The 26,518-nt window shown below is 41.1% G+C and overlaps 1 protein-coding gene across 1 annotated transcript; it reads right to left on the bottom strand.

Annotated features, from left to right (window-relative positions):
• Window positions 1–7,279: 7,279 nt before the first annotated feature.
• On the bottom strand, window positions 7,280–8,443 carry LOC311591956 (olfactory receptor 4D11; the record flags this gene model as incomplete). Its single annotated transcript, XM_084771800.1, has 1 exon — window positions 7,280–8,443. The coding sequence occupies one exon, from the start codon at window positions 8,441–8,443 to the stop codon at window positions 7,511–7,513; it is 933 nt and encodes a 310-aa protein (XP_084627926.1). The 3' UTR covers window positions 7,280–7,510.
• Between the last annotated feature and the right edge of the window lie 18,075 nt (window positions 8,444–26,518).

The raw sequence follows: 26,518 nt of genomic DNA, 5'->3' as shown, positions 1-26,518 counted from the left end.
CTTTACCATGGCTAGGAAGTGGAGGAAATACTCCTTAAGTAACCATCGGTCAATCTGGAATGTAGACATGAGTTTTATTTTATAAAATATATTATTAACTAATTAAATTATTTGTAAACTGAACATTTTATTTACTTTTAGTTTCTGTATAATGGTGCTTTGATTGTACATATAGTGTGTGTGTGCACCAAATGTGTGCAGTGCCCTCGGAGGCCAGAAGAGAGTAAAGAAATATCATTTATTAACTTACTTTATTAAAGTTTTTTCTTTTTCTTTTCTTTCTTTTTTTTTTTTTTTTTTTTTTTTTTTTGGTTTTTTGAGACAGAGTTTCTCTGTGTAGCCCTGGCTATCCTGTACTCACTTTTGTAGACCAGGCTGACCTCAAACTCACAGAGATCCACCTGACTCTGCTTCCTAGAGTGCTGGGATTACAGGTGTGAGCCACTAGGACTGGCTTACTTTATTAAAGTTTTGAAGGCAGGATTTCTTGCCCAGGCTGGTGTTAAACTTGCTATGTACCTGAGATGATGAGGGTGACCTTGAACTCCTGCTTCTCCTATTTCTACCTCCCAGGTGCTATAATTATGGGCATGCACCATTATCTATGGTCTCTGTGATGCTGTGGATCAGACTCAAGGCATGTATGCCAGTCAAGCACTCCACCAGGGAAGCTAACAGATATACTGGAAATGCCCATTTCTTTTCTCAGGGTATTTTTTTACCTTCAGAGATCAAGCTAAGGTAAATACCCCCCAAAAATCAGAGTACATAGACACTTGCTATAAACATACTTAAATTATTGTTTGTAAGGAGGTACTTTCTGTAAATAGAGGTACTTGTAAACTTTTGCAGAGAGAGAACAAATCATACTTGGTTTTTGTTTTTGTTGTTTTGAGGTTTTGAGACAGGGCTTCTTTATGTAGCCTTAGCTCTTTTGAACTCGCTTTGTAAACCAGGCTGCTCTAAAACTCATATAGATCTGGCTGCCTCTGCCTCCCTGAGTGCTGGGATTACAGGCATGTGCCACCATGCCAGGCTCAAACCGTACATCTTAATAAGAAATTCTGTCATCTTAATGTTAAGTAAATCCTATGTACACTTAGCACTTAACAGAATGGTAGGAAGAGTCTTGCTCTGCTAATTGTTTTGGCTTTCTTTTAGTGAACATTTATGATGTGAAAATTTTGCTTAGGTTTATTTCTTTATATGTATGAGTGGTTTGATTATATGTATATATGTATGTGTACTACAAGAGGGCCTTTTCCAAGGAGACCAGAAGAGGGCATCAGATCTCCTGAAACTGGATTTACAGTGGCCGTGAGCCACTATGTGGGCGCTGGTATCAAACTTGGACCCTCTGCATGAGCAACTAAACTGCTCAATCATCTCTGCAGCCCCAGAAGTAATTCTTACATGTTGTGCCACTTACTTATCCCAAACCTGTACCCATTCCTGTGAGTATACCCTAATATTTTTACCCCAGTTCTATAATTATATCTATATATGTACATATATTATATATAGGAAAAGTAGACATGGAAATATTAACCAGTTGACCAATGTCTTAAAGGCCAAGGGAGCTTACCTCCAGTCAGGATATGTTTTATTTCAAAGCCAAGTGCTCTTAACTGCAAACAGATCTCTTCTCAGTTTTATCCCCTGGCTTGAAATTGCTGTAAGAGAAAGGTTCAGGATGAGTATTTGCACATCAAAGCAATGTAGTATGCCATGCAAGAACGTGGTGAGAGGCAAGGCTGGTGGTGACTTAGAAGGAGAGGGCGTCAGGGGTGATAACAGTGGTGGGCGGGGGTGAGGTGGGGTGGGAGGGCAGCGTGTTGTCTATACAGACTTCTTCAGAAAGAGCCACATGCCATTCCAATGGCAAAGCACAGAAATGGAGTCTGAGTGACTCTGTTTCAGGCTTGAGTTCCCTGTGCAAACAACTGATCTAGTGAGGCTGTTAGAAGATGGCTTTTTACAGAGTGGGAAAGATACCTTCAAAGTATAGAATTTTGCATATTGGATAAAAAAAAAAACAAACCCAAGCGAAGCACAAAGGGAAATGTCAATGTGACACAAGCTAGAGTCATCAGAAAGAAGGGACCCTCAGTTATGAGAGTGCCTCCGTAGTCTCACTTCTCCGCAAGCCTGTAGGGCATTTTTAAAATCGGAGATCGAGGGCTGGAGAGGTGGCTTAGAGGTTAAGAGCACTGTCTGCTTTTCAGAACCATCTATACTGGGATCTGATGCCCTTTTCTGCCATGCAGGTGCATATGAGGACAGAGCACTCATATACATTAAATAAATAAATAAATAAATAAATAAATAAGTGATTGATGGGGGACCAAGGACCGTGGTGGTGGTGCCATCCCTGGACTGTTGGTCTTGGGTTTTATAAGAGAGCAGACTGAACAAGGCACGAGGAGCAAGCAAGTAACAGCACTCCTCCATGGCCTTTGCACGAGCCCCTGCCTCCAGGTCCCTGCCCTGCTGGGTTTCTGTCCTGACTCCTTTCAGTGATGAACTGTGCGGTGGAAGTTGCTCCCTGAGTTGCTTTTGGTCATTTTGTCTCATCACAGTTAATAGTAAAACCTAACTGACACAGGAATGGGTAAAGAACTATAATTTCCTGATTATTCCAAAACTGGGCTCTTGAAGTTATGTTAAAATCCACCCTGTGGCCCATGGCAGAGAGCATTGTGGAGGAATGCTGAGTGGATGTAACAACTGTCAGTAAAGCACTGTTTAGCCAATCAGCTGGGCAGAAGGACAGGAAGTGGAAGGAGGGACTTCCAGGGAGAGGAGAGAAAAAAGTGGGAGGGTTAGGAAAAAAGGAGGGAAGGGTAGGAAAAAAGGTAGATGGTTACGGGAAGGAGAGGAGCGTGGAGGAGGACGAGGAGAGAAATTGCCTAGCATCACCATAGTGGCAAGTGCTTGGGGTATATGTACGTCTAGAGGTTTTCAGTAGTTGTTTATTTTATTGGTAGATTTGTTTTAGTTCGTTTCTGCCCAGCACGCAGTGCTGCCAGTTTAAAAGCACGCTTCAGACTCCTTGTCGGTATTTAGCCTTTTTAGGCCGAACCCATACAAATTTATTGTAACAGAGCATCTGTTGGAAACAATCCCATCAAACGCCATAGATGTGAACCTGCAAACTAAGAGCTCCCTCTACCCCAGTGTCCCCTGAGCAAAGTGTGTCTCATTGTCCACGTCGAGTTCATGTTGTAAAATGTCCTTTTTGCTGACTGAGGTTTTTCTATTTTGAAAGTGTTTCGCTTTTGAAAAATGTACATTTGTCTGTGTATTTATTTATTTGCTTGTCGTGGGTATTTATTCATGTCCGTGTGCCTCGGCTCACACGTGGAGGTCCGAGTACAACTTGCAGAAGTCAGTCCTATCCTTCCGTCATGTGCCTGGGGGCGGGGGGGGGGGCGGGGACTGAACTCAGGTGGTCAGGCTCGGTGGCTAGTGCCTTTACCCACTGAGCCATCTCACTATTCCGCAAGTATCTTCCTCTTCATTAAACCCTAAAGCCTTAAGAGAATTGTTCATCATCGGTGGCACATGACCATACAGATAAAAGAGTCACTAAAACACCCTACTTAGACTAAAGATTTGCCTCAGTGGTAAAGCTCTTGCTTGGTTCGTGCAAAGCCCTTGGCTTGATCCCCAATACAATAAAAAAACTTCTCACTCAAGGCTTCTAAATTCCACTCCTGACCAGGAAGTAAAGCTGATAAGACTCCACTACCTAAGCTCAGGAGCCACTACCTCAAAGTCCTACAAACTGAGCTGCCTCCTGCCCTAGCTATCCCTATTCAGTGCTGTGTGAGTTACACTTTTTGTCTTCTTCAAAGGAGAAACTATCACTTCTCTTTGTTTCTTTAAGATTCTTGCTTTGTTTGGAGCATTGGAAACACTTGTAGCATTTCTGTTATCAACATTAGTAGATAACGATTTCAGAAGTTCATTGTTGCCTTAACTGCCAAGCCGGCAGTTGACTTTATACTATTTTACAATGCTTTAACTGAATCTTAGAAGTATGTTTGCTGGAAATTCTACATGTAACACAAAGCCTGCCTGCCTCAAGGCTACTGATCTTATCTTCTTTCAGATTGAGGTGATGTGGCTGTGGGGGCTGCGGGTCGGAGGCAGCACGGATGTGGGGTGTAGGAGTGCAGGGGGCTGGGGAATGGGATGGTTTTGTGAGCGACATCAAGGAATGCAAATGCTCTGACTCTTCTGTTCTGCTGGCCCCTCAGCCACAAGCCCATTATAGGAAGCAACAAAAGGAATATTCCTGAGGATCAATGTGGATGCAGTGTGGCCAATAATATGGAACTCTCATGGGAATCATTAAAATGTCAGCAGCTCTCCACCATCACAGGACGACATGTCAGCGCTCCTGCGGGACGCGGCCTTGCCTTCAGAGGAAACCAGTGAGATAGTTTTCTTTGCCTCAGGAAGAAAATGTTGCAATCTCCCTCTTGGTCAAAACTCCCTGTGCCTGAAATCAGCTGGGAAATGGAACTATACAGACAGTGTAGTGATGGAAAAACTGAGAGCTCTGTGGCTGCAGTTCCCTGGGCCGGGTTATGTAGATTCATATGCCTGGCTTCTTCTTTAAAGTAATATGTTCACGGTCACTGTGCAGCTACTTCAAGTTACATAGCTGAGATTAACAGTTCACTCAGAATCTAGGGAGGCAGTGTGGTGACAAGTTCTGACACTCATCAAGTTACTTACTTTATAAATAAATATATATTCCTTTTTCACCGACACTCAGAGGTGTTGGCCATTACAACATTTCGGCGAGAGAACATAGAGACCAGAGTACATTTTAAAAGTGATTGTGCACAGATTCAACTGAGCCTTCTGAGGTTCTTTGGAACAGAATATAAAAAGAAACTCATCAAAACATACATCTCTGCAATATAGTTCACATTGCATACTGAAAATATGAATTATTTTATTTGATGATTATATCTTAATGGAATAGGTAAAAATATAAATTTTTAAATGAAAAGAAATGCAGTTCAATTTGCTATTTACATTATCCTAATAAATGTTTGTACTATCAGATGAAACCATCAGTTAGTTAGGGCATTAATTCAGTCATGTTGTATGCTTAGGCATGGTTCGTGAGAGTCACCAGAGATAAACATATGGTAAGGCTTCAGGATTCCTCACTTCTTGGGACTATAGTCTGAGATAGACTGACTGAGATACTTAGATTTTTTTTTTTGTGCTGTCAGATTCTAACAGAGATAAAGACAGATTTTGAGTGAATTGCAAGAGTCAGATAGTGAAATAAAGGACACGTTGGTGTGAAATGGGCAGCCATGGTTGTGTGGTGTGCACTTTTCTTAGGCAGTTTCATAATGAAAAGCCCAGGGGCCAGATGTGGTGGCACAAGTGTTTAATCCTAGCACTTGGGAGGCAGAGGAAGGTGGAACTCTATGAGTTCAGAGCCAGCCTGGCCAATGAGTCTCAGTGCAGCCAGGGCTGCTCTGGAGGCCAAAGGTAGTAGGCCAAGGCAGCAGGATTCTAAGATCAGTGATTTGGTGAAGTTCTTAGAATTTCTATGCTTAAGGAAATAAGCCAATAGTGTAAAAATTTAGATGGGGTTGATCAGGTGATGGGGACCAGCAGACATTTGAGACTCATTCCAAAACATCTTAACTATTTATGGGGCCAAGAGAACTCCAGGTTTGTCCTCCACACTCTCAGTGCTTTGGAGAACTTTCCTTGGCCTTGGGCCTCTCCTAAGTGCTCTCAGGTGGCATCCTGAGAATGCCGTCCTCCCCCTTTAAGACAAGTTTCTCACCTGGGTTAGAGATCACCATTTAGGCCAGATTGGCTGGTCAGTGATCCCCAGACACATTCCTGTTTCTGTTTCATCAGCTCTGGGATTACAAATCCTTGCTCTTCCAAAGTAAGTGGTTTACTTATTGAACCTCTATCCCTGAGGGTTTATCTATAACTCATAGCGTTTTTTTTAAGATATAAAATTCTCCTGAGATGTACCTTTCATCTGCTTCAGAGTATCTCTATTTAAAGATATATTTAATTTACTTTTCATGTATATGAACTGATACAAGCATCCAAACCTCCTTGTCTCTCCTTGTCCAATTCCTTGCTAAGCTCCCCCTGACCCCCAAGTAGCAGAACTGTGATTCATGAAACTGACCTGAGATTGATCTAGCAAGTCTACAACTGAAAAGTCACTTGGGTGTTGGAGATGATTTGGTCCCTATGTGGGCTCCTTACAGCTCTGCTCCTGTCTGAGCTCCTCACAAGAATGTCTAATGGTAAAGCATAGTCTGTATTATCAGAAATACCTTCAGGTCATGATGAGAACTGTTGTCAAACTTCATTTGTGACAGGAATCCAGGAGGGTAATCATTATGGTCTGGGAACGTCCTCACCAGCCCAAGTCCAGTAAGAGTTTAACTAAGGAGAAGGAAATTTCCCCACCTGATAATCCAGCTGCACCCGTGAATGTGGACCTCAGAGGTGCTGAGCATGAGAGCCTGCTAGAACAGGAATATAGTTTTGTATGGCAAACCCAACAATGTAAGAGATTGTAATCATGTGATAGAAAACCAAGAGTTGGCTATTAAAGATATCTCTGTGCCTAACTTGGCTAAAGTCCTCAAACAAATTACTTTTTTATCTCTGGATTTTCTCCTCTTCCTCCTTTTTATTGCTTGGTGTTTGGAGATAGGCTGTCATATAGCCCAGGTTGGCCCCAAACTGGCCTTGAGCTCCTGATACCCTATTACCACCTTCCAAGTACTGGATTACAAGCAAAATGACCAGTTCTAGCTCCCTGCCTTTTGAAAAAGGAGTTGAGTCTAATGACAGCTGTTTTGACTGACATATTGTAACTTTGGTCTTTGATTGAAAACATAGTGATCAGGGGCTGGAGAGATGGCTCAACAGTTAAGAGACCTTACTTGCTCTTGCAAGTGACCCACGTTTGGTTTCTGGCGTTCACATAGCAGCTCATGACTATTTGTAACTCTAGCTATAGGGGATCCAATGGCGTCCTCTGGCTTCCACAGGCATCATGCATGCACATGGTGGACACACATACATCCTGACAAACCATCCATACATATAATAAAACAAATTATTCTTAAGCAAAGAAGAACAAGAAAATAGGACAAGCCTGGTGGCTCATGCTTTTAATCCCAGCACTTGCGAGGCCAGAAACATGTGGATTTCTATGAGTTCAAGGCCAGGCAGGACTACATGGTAAGACTTTGTCTCAAGAACAGCCAACTAAACTACAAATAAATTAATCAGCCTGATCCTGTAAGACTATTTACTTTGTGCCACATAGAAATTTGGGTTACTAATTACTACTAATATAAGTAGAAAAGCAAACGTTTTCTTAGCATTTCCATGTAGCTGGTTAATTGACAATTGTGTGAGTATGTAAACACACAGAAAAAAATAATGAAGAAAATTCCTGGTGACAAGAGGGTTGGGGTTTCCTTTTCTGTTACTTTTCAAGAGGTGTGAGTTTTCTCTTTAGTCTCCTCATGGCTGACTTCATTTCCTGGTTCCTCAGAGTGTAGATCAAGGGGTTCAAGAGAGGGGAGATGACTGTGAAGGTGACACTGATGGCTTTATCTGTGGGGAGGGCAGTGAAGGGCCGGGCATAGACATAGATGCAGGGCACGAAATGCAGGGTGACCACAGTGATGTGGGAGGTGCAGGTGGAGATGGCTTTCCTCCTGTCCTCTCCTGCCTGAGACCTCAACATCATCAAGATGACCATGTAGGACACCAGCAGGAAGATGAACCACAGGGTAGTGACCAGGCCATTGTTTGAGATCATCAGGAGCTCAAGAACAAAGGTGTCAGTGCAGGCGAGCTTGAGGACCTGTGGGACATCGCAGTAGAACGTATCAAGAACATTGGGTCCACAGAAGGGGAGTGGCAGCAGGAGAGCGATCTGCACAATGGAGTGGATGAAGCCCCCCACCCAGGAAGCCACAATGAGGGCTGTGCACCGCCTACTACTCATGATGGTCACATAGTGCAGGGGCTTCGAGATGGCCATGTAGCGATCAAACGCCATCACAGAGAGAGAAAAAATGTCTGCCCCGCCAAGCAGATGAAAGAAAAATATCTGTGTCATGCAGGTTGTGTAAGAAATGGTCTTTTTTTCTGCCAGAAGGTCCACCAAGACCTTAGGGGCTGTGATGGAGGAGAAGCAGATGTCCAGGATGGCGAGGTTTCGGAGCAGGAAGTACATAGGTGTGTGAAGACGGGACTCACAGGTCACAGTGATCATGATAAGGAGATTCCCCAGGAGAGTTGTTACGTACACAAAACACAAAACAAGAAATAAGACCAGGCTCAGGTTTTGGGACTGAGTAAGACCCAGAAATATAAATTCTTTTACTCTGGTGTCATTTCTCAACGCCATTGAGTCACGATTTTCCTTTCTTGTACATCTTGGAAAAATTAACAATATTATTTTAGCAAGTGTTAACTTTTTCTTAGTAAGCTCAGATTCTTAGAGGCAGGTATCAGAATTGAAAGCTTACAAGATACTGTTATCACATGGATTGCTACTGCAAGGTTATTATAATTGTCACTGTAATATGTCCTGAATGACATTCTGTTATACAAACATGCATTTACTTATCACAAATATTTTAAGATGTATAAAAGCAATGTTCTAATTATAAACTCAAGGCAAACAGAGGTGAATGATGAGTCTTCAAGTATTGGTTGTGTTAGAGGTATAGAGTAGATTTGCGTGTGTGTGTGTGTGTGTGTGTGTGTGTGTGTGTGTGTGTGTTTAGTAAGGCAGTGACTAGCTATTCTTTTTTACAAGTAAAACATTTTATTTATTTAATTTCTGGTTTTTCAAGAAACATTTTATATTTGATGAGGATTTTTTTCTAGATTGGATACTCTAATTCAATAACTCTGTTTACTGAACAGTGCCCTTTGAGTTGAATTCTACAGAAATTTATCATGAATTTCATCCCATGACAAGATGTGATGGAGATTGATTTACATTCAGAATTTTAGAAATTTAGAAGCACCAAGATAGGAAAGATATTTTGTTCAAGGCTGTCAAATACAAATAGCCAAGAATGTAACATTTATATAATTCCTGATTGTGTCATGGTTCTTGCTGTAGGTAGTTTAGTGTATATATGTGTAATAATATAAATGTATATGTAAAAAAAATGGTTTGACTTGAAAAGAAACAAAAAAATGACTTTTATTAAAGATAACTGTTGGATATATTTTTTAAGTAAGAAGAGCATATTATGGATTTTTTGTATTATACATTATATATAATATATTAGGTAAATATTATAATAAGAAAGTATCTTACTTTACTTAACATTGAGAAATTATATTGAACCAGATAAAAACATAAAGTAGGATCTGAAAAATTAGAAATTCATGCCAGACATACAATAATTGACAGTGTTTTCAGTATGTCTTGAATATTGTGTTATTTAAACTTGGCAAAACTCAAAGGTCAAACTGTATCTGGGACATTACTATTCATTTGGCTTTATGGAATTTCAGCAAAAATAAAAGTCTTCATTGTCGTTACTTGAAAAAAAAAAAAGAAAAATTAGAAAAACTTAAGTCATTATTCTCCTTTACTGCTCTCTTCCCTATTTGTTTGGGATGACAAACGTAATTTGTTATTTCGTCTTTACTTTCAATTATCTTAGGAGGAGGAGGAGTCCCTCAGCCGTGGAGAAAGCAATGTTATTCTGAGGTCTCCTTTATGTATTGCTTTAGCTTCGTTCTTACAGTCAGTTCTTTTCTTGATGTGTCATAGCTGCACAGTGGCCACACATATTTGAAGTGTACACCTTGGTAAGTCTTGATCTCTGTACATTGCGACGTCATGATCGCTATAGTTACAACAGTGGCCTATCTAGCACATGACCTGTAGCCACTCTTTATCTCTTCTACTTTAAGCACTGTGCTCTGTTATTATACAGTAGTTTGCATTGTATAGAGTTTTCTGTAAATTGAATCCACTACTTAATTCACTTTCTTTTATGGCTTCTTTCACTCATGAAACTCACTCATGATTTATGCACACTGCTGTTTTTTTTTTTCTCACTTTTGTGGTGTAGAGATACCACAGTGTATGTAAATATTCATTTAACGAGCATTTCTGGTCTAGTTTTTTGATTGCTACATACACAGCTGCTATGGGCTGTGTGGCCTTAGGTAAATATACTTCCAGCTCTCTCAGGGAAATAGTAGGAATGGAATGACTGTAACTCTTAAATTTCATGAGTAGGAAAATGACCAATCCAATCCAATTTTAAAAAGTAGGAGAAATGAGGTGAGTGTAGTGGTTCCTTTAGTAGGAAGCCTTTAGTGCCAGCACTTGGGAAGCAGTGGCTGAGGCAAAGGCAGGTAGATCTCAGTGAGTCTGAGGCAGTTTGGTCTCCATAAGATGTCCAGGCTACCTACAGTTACATAGTGAGATACTGTCTAAAATAAAACATGTGTTAAAACTACTGTGCAAATGAAGTCATGGTACAAGTAAAAAACAATGCACATCCATTAGCATAACTAAAGTGGAAAGGACTAACACATCAAGAGCAGGCGGGAATGTTGGTGGGAATGTGGAACGCTGAAGCTACTTTAAAAAATAGTTGGGTAGTTTCTTGAAATATGAAGTATGTGCTTACCATATAACTTGGTTTTTAGTTCCTTTTATAGTTGAAGAAATCTTGTAATTGTTCTGAACTTCCTTCTTCTGAATTTATCTCCACTCTCTTCTTATCACAAAGAAGAAGGGGGAAAAAAAAGAAAAAGAAAAGAAAAGAAAGAAAGAAAGAAAAAGAAGGCCAGGTGTGGTGGCTCACACCTTTAATCCCAGCACTTGGGAGGCAGAAGCAGGAGGATCACTGGGAGTTCAAGGCCAGCCTGGTCTACAAAGTGAGTCCAGGACAGCCAAGACTAAGCAGAGAAACCCTGTCTCAAAAACAAAACAAAACAACACAGCAACAGCAACAACCAACCAAACAAACAAAAGAAAGGAAAGAAGGAAGAAAGAAAGGCAAGGATAATTTTTACCCTTCCATATTTTCAGTTCCTATGAAGGTTTTTATTTTCATATAGCTCACTTTACCATCATGTTATCTCTTCTTTATGCAGTCTTCTGTAACACTACTTTAATTTGGTAGACTAAAACCAAACTACCCAAAGCATCCTAACTGAGAGGTGGTCCCCTTCTTTCCATAGCACACTGAATGGCCCAAACTGGACACTTAGTGTCCTAACCCAACAAAGTTCCTTTACCCATCCAAGTACCCATCACTGTACTTGTTACTTACTGACAAAGACACCTCTTTGTATCATTTTCATGAGAATTACATGAATTAATTCACAGAAGCCATCTGTATTTAAAGCCTAGCTAGGTAATAGGAAATGTGTTTATGTGTATATTAAAGAAAAACTGTATTAAACACACACACACACACACACACACACACACACACACACACACACACACACACACACACACCTTCTTTAAACCCACCGGCATCTTAGAGGAACTGAATATTTCTCTGGATATACATCCTAAAACAGCTTTGTCAGAACACACACTCTTAAGGAAGTTAGGACAATGACTGTTGCACATGGTGGGCACTGCATGCCAACAGAATGCATGCTTAGTTCGCCTTTTCATCCGGCATCATCTAAGCAGACCGGAAGCTGTTAGGCAGGGTCTCAGGAGCAAGAGCCACTAAGGTTTAAGACCTCATTTTGTCAGGCAGGTGTGTGGCCTCACTGAATCTCCATTTCTGTGGAATGGAGGTCACGGTGAAGGGAAGTTGTGGGGATGAAAGACATATGTAAAGGTCTTCACATACAGGCTGGTTATCTAGTATCTTGATTAACTTAGATCGATTAAATAGTGACTGCGCCATAAATGCTTAGCTTCAGAGAGATGTCCACTAGATGGTCACATATATACCAATTCTCTATAGTTACCAGAGATGTTAAGGAGATGGACTGGCCCCTGCCTACACACGACACCAGCTCTGTGGGAGGCAAGAAGGCAAGCCATAGCTCAGAATAAAGAGTTAAGTTTTATGTTCAGAAACCAGGCTTCCTTCCTTCCTTCCTTCCTTCCTTCCTTCTTTCTTTCTTTCTTTTTGTTTCTTTCTTTTTACATCATCCAACTTCTGCTGGATACTGTGATTTTTTTTTAAATCCACTTACTTATTTGGCATGTATTGATGGAGCCTTGGCATAGATCTAGGTTATTTGAGAAAAGGAGTATGATCTGTGCACAGTGGAAAATCATTAAAATCTAACAGTTATCTGGGGGTGAAGGGACCTTCTCAAAACAGTCGAGGTGCTAAGTGTGAGGAAAGGAGGGTTTTTCGCTAATTGGCTCAGAAAAGCTGCACTGAGGAGGGATGACTATATCGGGCCCGTGAGGTTGGGAAGAAGGTTGGCAAGGGCACCTTATGGATCCTGAGAGCTGCTTGTGAACTGGAGTTTTGTCGGGGAAGAAATGGTTTGAATGCAAAGGTGTTAGAATACACAGAGGTGGAAATCATTGCTATCACAACTCTTCTCCTTGCAGATATAAGAGTTGTGGACGTTACTTTTATTTGTCCTTTAAATTTTATTTTTATTTTAACTACTTATTATTATTGGCGTGTGTGTGTGTGTGTGTGTGTGTGTGTGTGTGTGTGTGTGTGCCACAGCATGTGGAGGCTAGCAGACAACTTTGTTTAAGACCTCATTTTGTCAGGCAGGTGTGTGGCCTCACTGAATCTCCATTTCTGTGGAATGGAGGTCAAGGTGAAGGGGCATTGTGTGCACATGGAAGCGCCTTTGCCTCCTGAATCACCTCTCCGGCTCTGAGGATTTTAGTCAGAGGCGACCCACCTACATAGACGAAGAATGCAGAGAAGTCTCAGTGCAGCTCAAGTAGTTTCTTGTAACAGACAGTACCCTTTCCCAAGTTCTACACTGATCTCCTTCCCGCACGTCTTGTTTTCCAGTGTCATCTCTGTAAACACTTCTAATCTGTGCTATTTGCCACAGCACGTTCTCTGAAATGTAGGATCTTGTGTCCACATGTTGCTTGGATAGTTACAGTCAGATTTTAACACATCTCTTGCCTTCTCATCCATGTTCATACATACTGGGCACCACAGACTCACAAAGCTGTAGAATTCCATTACTTACTTAAGATCTTCAACCTTTTTTCAAGGACTCCAGCATCTTAAAGGATGGTCACAAGGACATTGGAGACTATTGGCTTCAGAAGGTTCTCTTAGCAACCTTCTGAAGGCCATTAATTCCACTGGCTCCTCCTTTTATTGATATGACAAAGGGCAGACTCCGAGAATAACATTTTCTTGGCTCTGATTTACTGTGTTTCATCATGTTTACCGACTCGTACGTCTCAGACGAACGTGAGAACTATCAGAGGGATTACAGTGGAGGTGGCTGCGGAAAAGTTCTGTTGACTATGAGGTTGTTTCAGTGGGAGTAATTAAGATGTTACTCAGCAGCGGATGTTTTGGAATACACATTTTATGTAGCATCTAAAAGGGTGAGTTCCCTGTGTCCTAACTCCAACAGAAAAAAGGGATTTGGTTTGGGGCATACAGTTTGGGAGGAGGCAGTATCTCAGCAGGTTTTGTTTACAAGACATCCTCTATGTGAGGTAGGGGTTGAAGGAGGCTGAAGCAGTATGGTGACTAAAAAAAAAAAAAAAATACATGGTAGTAAGATGGCAGCACAGTGACAAACCTGCTTCCATTTGGCAGCTATATTGATTGTTTGGTGGGCTTTAGGATCTAAAGGTTTTAAGATAGTGGCCCTGTAAAAGCCCTGGAACTCACTGTGTAGACACCAGGCTGGCCTGGAACTTGCAGAGATGCCTGCCTCTTCCTCCTGAGTCCTGCGATTAAAGATGTGCATCACCATGCTTGGTAGATCTGTAGTTTTAAGGCCCTTTGCCCTAACCCTGGCAATGGTTGCCCTCCCAGATAGTCAACAGTACAGAACTGCCTTCTGGCAGAGATCTCCTTCTCTTGGCCCCAGCCAGTCTCTAGGCAGCATGACTCAATTTCCTTCTACGGCTGGAAATCTCTCTGAATTTTACTCAGCATCCGGATCCAGCTTTCCCTTCCCAGTTACAACTGGAATTAAATTCAGTAGATGCAGCAGTGTCCCAGGTCAAAGGTCACCAACGGAGTCCTCACCTTTGCGGGACTACTTATTGGAGAAGAGCTTTGATTCAGGATTACCATGACTGAAATAACACAGAGATTTACTTTATATCTGCTGTGACTCATTAAAAATGTCTCTTTCAAGATGACAAACCCTCAGCAGCCAATTTAAAAAGAATAAACAGATACAGTAGGCACCCCTAATGGCAGTTGGCAGGACATTGTTTTTCAGTCTCTGACACTACTCTCTTCCCACTGTTAAAAGCCTTAGGGATAGAAATGGAATACTTTGAGAAACAATTTGATAAAAAAAAAAAAGTGGTATTCACTAAGATTTCTGATGTGCTAGTTACTCCCCCCCCATGGTCTCTGTTCTTTAATTATTACTATTACATATATATTACATATTAATTTTAATTAATGTATTTATTTTTTTAAATTTTATTTTATTAATTTATTCTTGTTACATCTCAATGGTTATCCCATCCCTTATATCCTCCCATTGCTAGTTACTTTTAAGATAATAAATTTAGCTGCTCCCAGAGCTCAGGGAGCAGAGGCAGATGGATCATAGCTGAGGCTGATATTGGACTTTAGATCTTCTTTTTGGGGAAGAGTTGAGACAGGGTCTCTCTATGTAAACCAGGCCGGCCTCGAACTCAAAGATCTGTTTGCTTCTGCTTCCCTAGTGTCGGGATAAAGGTGTGTGCTACCATTGAACTTCCAATTTTCTTATCTCTACCTCCTGAATGCTGGGATTACGTACCTCTTAACCTTTAAAAATTATTTATAATATTTATTTTTATTTATGTATAGTTATATTTTCTTGATTAATTATTCATATTGTTTAAAATTTTTTAAATTAGTTTTAAATTTTTGTGTATGTGTGAATGCCTACTTGTTAGTATGTGCATAGCTGCTAAGTGGATACACTGAAGTGGAGGCCTGCAGGTCTGAGGCTCAGAGAAATGATCAAGTAAAGCTTTACTTGGAGTCACAGTTGTGGGGTCCGAGCTTAGACACAAGCTGTGGTAACTAGGCAAATGCCCTCAATTGCTTCAGTGCGGGTATTCCAGTTTAATTTCTGTTGCTGTGTCACACAGGGACAAAAAACAACTTAACAGAGAAAGGGACGTATCATTCCAGGTTACAGTCCACCAGAGCAGGGAAGTCCAAATGGCTGGAATGTAAAACAGCCAGTCCCACCTCATGTGCAGTCTAGAGCAGAGAGAAATGAATGCGTGCTCATTCGCTCGCTTGCTTGTGCTCCCCGCTACCACTCCACTCTGAATGGTGTTACTCACATTGGGCTGGGTCTTCTCCTAATTAAAACCTCCCACAGATACACCCACAAGACCACCCAATGTGAACAAAGCGCCATTGGGAATCTCTTCCCAGGTGGTTCTACGTTGGGCCATGGTGAACTTAAGGCCAGCCATTACATGGGCTTTTGATGAAAAGTCTTCGATTGGTAGTGATCTATAGACGGAAACTGATTTGCATGTGGTCACTTCATAGACGTGATAACTTCATGGATGACATTCTAAAGTTCTGGAGTCCCTTGTGTACTGTGCTTCTGTGTCTTTGCTGCCTTCTTGGGCCACAGTGCTGGAATGTCTGAGTGTCTTTTGGTTCAGTTCCCTCTATTTCCACCAAGGCTGTGTTGCAAAGAGAAATATCCGTCTCTCAGGCTAACAATTTAAACTTTTCTTTTGTAACATGAAGTATCAAACTGATGAAATCTTTGAAAGTCAAGCTTATCTTAGTAAAAGCAGGAAAACTAGCCAGAAATCAGTAGGTTGACTATCTGAGGTGCAAACATTCTTAAAAGTGTTAATAGGCGGGAGCTGTTCACTTGTCTTTTCCATCAGAAAAGTCCAAGTCTTTTCCAGAGTCTTCTCATGGCTGACTTCATCTGGTTTCTCAGTGGGTAAGACCACTTGCTTCTCTCTCTCTCTCTCTCTCTCTCTCTCTCTCTCTCTCTCTCTCTCTTTCTCTTTCTTTCTCTCCCTCCCTCCTTACCTCCCTCCCTCCCTTCCATCCTTTCTTTCTTCTTTATAAATTTGTTCACTTTATATTCTGAACCCAGCCCCTCTCTCCTCTCTTCTGGGCCCCATCCTCCAACCCTCTTTCCTCTTTCCCTCCTCTCCTTCTTTTTAGAAAAGCCCTGCCCTTCCCCCCCCCCCCCCATCAACCCATCCCAGCACATCAAGTCGCATCAGGATGAGTGCTTCCTCTTCCACTGAGGCCAGGCCTGGCAGTCCCACTAAGAGGAAGTTATCTAAAAGAAGATCTCCAGAAGAAGACCAACAGAGTACAGTTACCTAGGCCCACAGGGCCTTACAGAGACTGAAGCACCAACCAAAAAGCATGCATGGCTTGGACCCAGGCATCCTACACACATGTAGCCAATGGGCAGCTTGGTCTTCATGTGGGTCCCCTAGCAAGTGGAGTGGTGTAGGGGAGGGGGACGGGCCTGTCTCTGACATGGACCACTTGCTTTTCAAGCAGGGGAACCCAATTTTAATCCTCAACACCTATATAAAAAGCCAGATGTGTCCGTGAGTGCCTGCCTCTAACTCTAGCATTGGGTGTGGAGACAGGTGAATCCTGATGGCTTTGCAAAGTTTCTGTTCACCTGGAGACCTCTTTCTGAAGGCAACAAGGCTGAATAGCAATAGAGGAAGACATGTGACACCCTGCTCCGGCCTCTGCCCTGCATGTGTACCTGTACACTGTTGTTCGTGTTTTCCTGCCCACAAAATTACAAAGGTTTAATTTGATGGTTTGTGTCAAACTTTCCATACACTAACTGAACCCTCTCTCCATTTGTTTTGCTTTAGTAAGATCTTTTCAACTCTCTTAGCTCGTTACACTATTTTCAGGGTTAAAGGTTCTGGCTTCCTTAACAGATTGAAGTGAACGGGCCATTTGCAGGAGGTTGAGAAGGATGTGTGTGTGCGTGCGTGTGCGCACGCGTGCATGTGCACATGTGCATGTGTGTGCATGTGTGTATGCATGTGTATATGTGTGAAGGGGAGATAAAAAAGAGGCTAGACAGTGCACACTGCAAGCATATGTGATACCACACTGAATCTCATTTATAAGTATAATTAATACGTGTTAAAACTTAAAATGTGCAACTGTAAGTTTGATGATATTGCTAGTGTATTCATAGTTTAAGAAACGAGAATGATTTGTGCAAGATAAAAAGTGAGACTGACAATTACTCTGCAAATATTAACTAAGTTGACCTACCATTTGAACTCTAAGTCAAAAGTCACAATTTGCCTTTTTCTCCTTTCTTTTTATTTTATTTTTATTTTTTTAATTTTTAAAAATTTTTTTCCTTTATTAATTTATTCTTGTTACATCTCAATGGTTATCCCATCCCTTGTATCCTCCCATTCTTCCCTCCCTCCCATTTTCCCCTTATTCCCCTCCCCTATGACTGTTCCTGAGGGGGAAAGCCTTCACTTACCAGGAAACTGAGACAGAGGGGAGGACATTCTATTGGGACTCTAGATGAGAGAAGCATGGGAGAATGGCAAAGTAGAAGGATCCAGAGGGTCCTAGAAACCTACAAGTAGAACATTTTCTCCTTTCTATTCTGCTTTTGGAGACTGACCCAAACCCCGAGCACGCTTGCTTGTCCTGACACTTGGGATGCCTCAGTGTTTTCTCTGAAGATGCCCATTAACAGCTGCCTGCCGCTCTCCAACATGTGCTCTGACTCAAAGGGTGTGCCTCTGTCTCTTCCTTTCATCTGCCTCCTTTCTCCAGGCAGCTGCCAGGATGTATAGCTGCTTGCCTTGTGGCTTCCCTCTTAAGCTCTAATGGAATGTTCCTCAAACTTCCTGAAAAGAAAAGAGACCTGCTGGGAGGGAAGACCAGCTAGAGTTGGGTGGGAGGCATAGGAAACATCAAAAGCGCAATCACTTCTGACAATAGACAAAGGTGCTTTTCTTTTTAAATAATAGTTTTAACTTTTTCTTCATAATACAAAAGAAATCTTTCCCAGTCATAGACTTTTTGAAGTGCTTTTCATGTGTGGTACATTATAGAAAGTTAATTTACTCAGTTCTTGCTCCACTAATTAGGTAAATATTGGTTTTAATTCTATTACAGACTTATCACAGATCTGTATTTTTATGCCAGGGAAGTTACATAAGAAGGAAGAGATGGAACCAGAATGGAAGGCATTGCTTTCTACCTGCCACACAGATTCAATCAATGTATTTTCTCATTTTGTATCACAGGAGCATTTGAAAATAATCTCACTTGGAAGAAACTCTTTCTACATTGATTTTAACATGTGGCAGCCACAGCACTACACAACTCAAAGGCTCTCATCAAATACACAGAAGCTCATACTCAGTGCATCAAGGTTCTGCATCTTGGCAGCACCTCCCCCTTCCAGTACTTAGCAACCACTTTTGTTTTGTTTGTCGGTGAGATGATCGTCTTTGGGCCGAAGTAGTTACTATCACTAGAAAAGATTCAAGGTCTGACTATTAAAACATAACAATGGCATCTCAATTTCAATATAACCTTACACCTAGCTAGAAACTTAATGTCTTTATCCATTTCCCTTGCTCTTAAAATTTTTATTGAAAAATTACCTGTTTTCAGGTGTAGTGAGCAACACTTGGTAAGATTAGTTACTGAAGAGTGTGCTTTGGAAGGCAAAGATCTTTGGGTGATTGGATGTCTTAGTGTCTTTCTCCATTTTCAGGAGAGAAAGGGTAAACACAAGGAACATCTTTAAAGTTCTTCCATTGTGTCCCCGCCTTATGTTCAAACCCCTAGCTACAAGACCTAATGTAAGTGACAAAGGGGATGTTATTGGTCAGGGAAGGAGCAGTAGCAGACAGATTATAGTTCTGATGACGTTTTTTCAATGGGAGTCATTAAAGTGTGATCAAAACACTCATGTGCACATTGATGTATTTTGTCTGGTGTTCAGAATTCTTTAGAGGCAATAGAAGAAATCTATTTGATTTGTACCTTCTAATTTTTTTTGTACTGGGCCCTTGTGTAGTGTCCTGGTCCCTTAGTCCCAGACCTATTATGAGAGCTAGGCAGAGGACTACTGTCATGCAAGAAAGTAGAAATCAACTGGCTACTTCCCCTGGTGGTGACAGAGTTTCAGTGGGAATTATTAAATTGTTGCTAAAGTATACATCAACATATAAATACACAGAGACTAATATGAAAAAAAATTCAATGTTTTGATCTGTATCCAAATATCAAATCCCCCTATTCTTAGCTTAGTCAGCTTTTGTGAAATATGCCAGATCATGTGCCTAAAAACTTTCCAGGGTCTTTTTTCATGTTTTTAAATACATTAAAATTGCATATTTGAATATCTCTATGCATGTGTACATGAATATAGACATATGTTATGATGGATAATCATAGATCAGAGTATCAAGAAATGAGAAGAGAGGATTAAGCCATAAGCAGTCTCAGAATTCCTTATTTCTTTAGCAAGGAGATAATAGTTCTGGATCTTGAACCTTCATGTCTGTCTCTTCAAGTTGTTATAGAGTGTGCTTATAAAAACACATCTGGTAATCATTATTCACCATTTTTCCATTTAAACTTTTCATTTGGGAAGAGCCAGATAGACCAAATTTATAAGTAGATGGAGATAAATTAATACAATTGTTGATATAATAGCAGTTGTTGTTATTAATTTTATTGCTGTGCAGAATAGAAATGGTAAGAAACCACACACTGTCATTCGGGACGGGAAATCTTGGTTATGGTTATTTCTAGAGTGATAAAGTCTGGCCCTTCCACCCCCAGGGACTGAGTCATTAGTTACTCTCTTCCTGTGAAGGTCATCTTCAATTGTTAACTTGGTACAACCTGGAATCACCTGGGAAGAGAGTCTCCATGAAAGATTGTCTACATTGGGTTGGCTTTAATTAATTGGTAGGGGAAGATCTAGCCCATTGTGAACAGCACCATTACAGAGTCTGGGGCTTCTGACCTATATAGTAGCAGAGAAGTTGAGCTGAGCTCAAGCAAGTAAGCAAGTAAGCAAATGAACAGGCATGCATTCATTTTTCCCTTCTCTAGATAGTGAATGTGGTGTGCCAGCTGCTTGAGGTTTCTGTTACCTTGACTTCTCCACAATGAATGATTACCTGGAACTGTATAGGGAAATGAACCCATTTCCTTTAAGTTGTTTTTGTTTTGGTATTTTTTTCACAACAGAAATGAAACTAAAATAGAAATTGTACCAGGAGTGGAGTTTTGGCTGTGGTAGTCCCAACCATGCAGATTTTATGCCTTGGACTATTTTTTAAAAAACATATTTATTCATTTTAATTTACATATATGTGTATATTTTTGGGGGGAGTTTATGTGCACCACAGGCATACAGGTGATTGAGGTAGCCAGAGGTTTCTGGAAATTTCTGGAGTGGGAGTTACAAATAGTTGTAAGCAACTTGATTTGGGTGCTGAGAATCAAACCCAGGTCCTCTGGAGGAGCAGTATGTGCTCTTAATTATTGATCCATCTTCCCAGTTCCATCTTGGACTATTTTTGTGGGAAGAATGTGGAAGTACTTTATGGAAATACTAGACATGAGTATAAGAATGTGGTAGTATTGAGGTGGAAAATCTATTGGATATTGGAAACCATACTTAATGGGCCACTTCAGTGGCATCCTGGAATATAATAATCAGGAGAAAAATGTGGACAGTTAATGCCTGGTTCATGGGATTTTAGAAAGTAATGGAGAGAGGATGTTCATATGATACCTTCGCTAAGAATCTTCATGTGCTGATCAGGCGGAGACTGAAGAAGATCAGTGACGTGACATGACCTGTACTTTACCGGAATAATACAAGCCACTTGGAGTTCAGAAAAGAAGCTTGCGGTGCTGGGCATTGAGCTGCAGGACTCAGTTTTCACCTTGCTGAGCTTGGTTTTGTTTTGGTATCATTGTTCCTTGTGATTCTCTGCTTCTTTTAGAATAAGAATGTTACTCTGTGTCATCATATGTTGAAATTACATAACATTTTAAGTTTTGTAGGAGCCCATAGTTAAGAGACTTCGAATTTTGGAGAAAATTCAGACTTTTAAAGTTATATTTTGTCTTACGAGAAAGCTCTGAGACCTTGGAGACAAGCAGTTGGAGGCTATTGTTCAAAAGTAGTGTGTTTCTACGTCAAGTTGACAAATGGTGGATTGTGACAGTTTCAGTTCTCAATTTGACACAATCTAAATCACTTGGGAAAATGGCCTCAGCGAAGGGTTGTCTATATTTGATTGGCCTGTGGTTGTGCCTTTGGGGTATTGTTTTATTAAGTTAATTAATGTGGGACAACCCAGATCACTGAGTGGTACCATGCCCAAGCAGGGAGTCCTGATCTTGTCTCAGACAAACAAACAGACCAAAAAAAAAAAAAAAAAAAAAAAAAAAAAAAAAAGAAAGAAAGAAAGAAAGAAAAGAAAACCTCACCTTCAAAATAGAACAACAACAAACAATAACAGCAACAAATCAATGTATTTATTTTCCAGTTTTTTTTCCCTGACAAACAGGAGTAGGATAATCACAATGTTTCTCCAATGAAGGCCAAGCTTCTCCCATGGCTTTAAAAAAAAAAGTTTATTTATTCATTTCGCATCTCAAATGCAGCCCGGTCCTTCCTCTCCTCCTTGTCCCCCCCTCCCCCTCCCCCTCCCCCTTCCCCTCTTCCCCTTCTTCTCATAAAAGGGGAGCCCCAGCAATTCAAGTCACATCAGGACTCAGGGAGCCTCTTCCATTTGAGGCCAGACAAGGAGGCCCCGCTAGGGGGAAGTGATTCAAAATCAGGCAACAGAGTCCATGTCAGAAACAGCTCCTGCTCCACTTGCTAGGAGACCCATATGAAGACCAGGCTGCCCATCCCATATGCAGGGGGCCTAGGTCCAGACCATGTGTGCTCTTTGGTTGGTGATTCAGTCTCCTTAAGCCCCCTGTGGGCCTTGGTCACTTGACTCTGTTGGGTTTCTTGTGCACTTCGTCTTCTCCCAGACCTTCTATCCCTACCCCACCCTCCCACCCTTCCAACACTTCCACAAAACTCCCAGAGCTTCAGCCTATGTTTGGTTGCAACGCTCAGGAGTCTCAGCATCTGTTTTGATTTGCTTCTGGGTGGAGCCTCTCAGAGGACAGCTATGCTAGGCTCCTGTCTGCAAGCATAGCAGAATATCATTAATAGTGTCAGGGGCTGGCTCTCTACTGTGGGGTGGGTCTCAGGTTGGGCCAGGCATTGGTTGGACGTTTCCTCAATCTCTGCTCCCTCTTTTATCCCTGTATTTCTTGTAGGCAGGGTGAACTTTGGCTGAAGGTTTTTCTTTTTCTTTTTGGATGGGTTGGTGTTCCCCTCCCTCTACTAGGAGTCCTGCCTTGCTAGAAAGTGGCCGCTTCAGTCTCTAAGGACCCTGCTAGTAGGAGTCTCAGCTAGGGTCACTCCCATATGCTCCCAGGAGCCTACCATGTAGGAGGTCTCCAGGTTGTCGCAGAGATGCCTGCCCCCCCCCCCGGTGCCTCAGTTTCCCTTCTCTCTCCTAGACCTCTTACCTCCTGCCCCTGCTCTCCCCACATCTGATCCCCACCTTTGTTTCCTTCCCCACATGATCTCCTACACAGTTGCCTCTCTTTGTTTGCTTCTGATATCTATTTTATTTCCCCTTTGGAGTGAGATTCAAGCACTCTCTCTTGGGTCCTCCTTGTTACTTAGCTTCTTTGGGTCTGTGGATTGTAGCATTGTTATCTTGTACTTACTACCTGGCTAGTATCTTCTGATAAGTGAGCACATACCATGTGTGTCTTTCTGGGTCTGGGTTACCTCACTCAGGATGATCGTTTCTAGTTCCATCCATTTGCCTGCAAATTTCAAGATTTCCTTGTTTTTAATAGCTGAATAGTATTCCATTATGTAAATGTACCACAGACTCTTGGTTTTTTGATGTAGGGTGTTTCTGTGTAGCCTTGGCTGTCTTAGACTCGCTTTGTAGACCAGGCTGGCCTTGAACTCACAGCGATCTGCCTGCCTCTGCCTCCCGAGTGCCAGGATTAAAGGTGTGTGCCACCACGCCTGGCCTGTACCACAGACTCTTTATCCACTCTTTGGTTGAGGGACATCTAGGTTGTTTCCAGAATCTGGCTATTATGAAGCAAGTTGCTATGAACATAGTTGAGCAAATGTCCTTGTTGTATGGTGGGGCCTCTTTTGGGTGTCTGCCCAGGAGTGGTGTAGCTGGGTCTTGAGGCAGTACTATTCCCCTTCTGAGTGAGTGCCAGATTGATTTTCAAAGTGATTGTACAAGTTTTAACTCCCACTAGCAACGGAGGAGTGTTTCCCTTTCTCCACATCCTTGCCAGCATGTGTTGTCTGCCACCTGAGATTTTGATTTTAACTATTCTGATGGGTGTAAGATGGAATGTCAGAGTTGTTTTGATTTGCATTTCTCTGATGACTAAAGACATTGAGCATTTCTTTTTTCTTTTTTCTTTTCTTGTCTTTATTTCTTTTCTTCTTCTTCTTCTTCTTCTTCTTCTTCTTCTTCTTCTTCTTCTTCTTCTTCTTCTTCTTCTTCTTCTTCTTCTTCTTTGACATAGGGTTTCTCTGGGTAGACTTGACTGTCCTGGACTCATTTTGTAGACCAGGCTGGCCTCGAACTCACAGTGATCCACCTGCCTCTACCTTCCAAGTGCTGGGATTAAAGGCATGTGCCACCACCTCCCGGCTGAGCATTTTTTAAAGTGCTTCTCAGCATTTGAGATTCTTCTGTTGAGAATTTTTGGTTTAGCTCTCTATTCCATTTTTTAAAAAGATTTTTTTATTTATTAAGTATACAGTACTCTGCCTGCATGTACGCCCTCAGGCCAGAAGAGGGCATTAGATCACATTATGGGTGTTTGTGAGCCACCATGCTGTTGCTGGGATTTGAACGCAGGACCTCTGGAAGAGCAGTAAGTTAAGAAACCTCCTAGCCATCTCTCTAGCCCCTCTCTACTCTGTTTTTAAATTGAGTTATTTTGGTTTTTGGTGTTAAATCTTAAATTCTTTATATATTTTGGGCCTCCAACTCAGATCTGTTTGCCTCTGCCTCCCACACGCTGGAATCAAAGGTGGGTGCCACCACAGCCTGGCTAAAAATTATTACTCTTCCTCCTCCTCCTTCTCCTCCTCCTCCTCCTCCTCCTCCTCCTCCTCCTCCTCCTCCTCCTATTTTCCTTCTTTCAAGACAGGGTTTCTCTGTGTAGCCTTGGCTGTCCTGGACTTGCTTTATAGACCAGGCTGGCCTTGAATTAACAGAGATCCACTTGCCACTGCCTCCTGGATGGCTAGGATTAAAGATGTGAGCCACCACATCCGGTGTAGCTATCATTCTTTAAAAAAAATTTATTTATTTTTGTTTCATGTGTATCGATATTTTTCTGCACGTATATCTGTGCACCATGTGCATGCTTGCTGTGTATGGAGGCCAGGAGGAAGAATCAGATCTCTTGGAACCAGGGTTATAGAAGTTATAGGTATTCAAATTTTAATCATCACTCATTAAAATGATATAGTTTTTTTTTTTTTGTATAAGAAGGTTAGAGGTAGGTCTGTTTTGAAAGGCCAGAAAAATTCTGTTGTGAGCCTATCTGGGCCTGGAATTTTTGTTGTTGTTGTTGAGAGGCTTTTATTAAGGTTCCAATTCCTTGTTTGTTATGGGTCTGCTTAGATTGTTGATCTCTTCCTGGTTTAACTTTGGTGGTTTGGATAAATCTGGAAATTTATCCCTTTTGTTTAGATTTTCAACTTAACATTCTATAGAATACTTTTATAATATTCTGAACTTCTTTGATGCCTGTTGTAATGTTTCTTTGTTTATTTTTGCTTCTGTTAATTTGACTCCTCTCTTTCTTTTGGTTACTTGAGCCAAAGGTCAGTCTTGATTATCTTCTTAAAGAACCATCTCCTGGATTCATTGATTTTTTTTGTATTGTTTTCTTTGTATCTATTTCATTAATTTCTGTTTTGGCTTTTATTATTTCTTCTAATCTGATGGATTTTGGTTTGTTTTGTTATTTCAATAGTTTGTTTTCTCCAAACCATTGCGTTCCACCATTGTTATTACTTTATGCAATCCTAATTTTAAAAATTTATTCTTATTTTATGTACATTAGTATTTTGCCTGTAGGTATGTCTGTATAAGGGTGCCAGATATTGGAGTTATAGACAGTTGTGAGCTGCCATGTGGATGCTGGGAATTGAACTTGGGTCCTCTGGAAGAGCATTTAGTGCTCTTAACTGCTGAACCATATCTCCAGCCCCGCCCTTTCTGATTTGTAAACGAAAACGTTTAGAGCTGCACATTCCCTCATAGAACTGCTTTTAATGTGCCTCAGAGGTTTTGCTGCATTGTGTTTTCATTTTTATATTCCCAAGAAAATTTTATTTTTTTCTTCTTTCACCCGTTCACATTCAGAAATGAGTTCTTTAATCTCCATGAGTTTTTATACTTATTAGAGATTCGTTTGCTGTTGATTTTAAGTTTTGTGGTATTGTGGTTAGATCAGATACATGGCGTTACTTCAATTTTTCTGAATTTGTAAGCTTTGTTTTGTGTCTCGGGAAGTGGTCTGTTCTAGAGAGGCTGCCATGCACAGAGTAGAATGTGTACTTTTTGATGCTGGATTAGAATGCTCTGTCGGTATCTGTACATAGTCACAAAACAGGATGATTAGAACTTAGAATGAGGCCATTTTCTGGGAATTCTGAGTATAGACCTGGCCGGTGTCCATCTCCCTTGCCAGTATTTAATAAGGCTTGCTTTAATTGGAAGAAAAAAAAAAAAAAAAGAAAACTTAGAGAGAGTGGGTTATGAGAAGCCTTAATTTGCTTTGGGCTGTAACTGACTTCTAACCAGGTTGTTGAGGCTATCTTTTGATTGTGACATCATGAAGATGCACAGGGATACTCAGGAAAGTAAAATTGCAGCACATCCTGATTAAATCAGTTCTACTTCTTTTGGTTTCAATGAGGAAATATCTGTTCAAAAAATAAAGTTAATACATGAAAGTTCTATGAAATTCAGATTTTAGTTCCTGTAAATAAAACTGCATTCTCACACACACACACACACACACACACACACACACACACACACACAAACACACACACACTATAAAGTTAGATTTAAGTAATTGAAACTATATTGTTGTTTTGGCTTAAGTCTGCAATGTTAGCACTTGTTAGTATAAGAGGTTTGCTGTGTGCGAAGATACCTTGGGACACATAGTGAGTA

The sequence above is a fragment of the Acomys minous genome, assembly GCF_964271855.1.
Source record: "Acomys minous genome assembly, chromosome: 2".
NCBI lineage: Eukaryota > Metazoa > Chordata > Mammalia > Rodentia > Muridae > Acomys > Acomys minous.
This window is presented reverse-complemented; position numbering and strand designations above follow the sequence as displayed.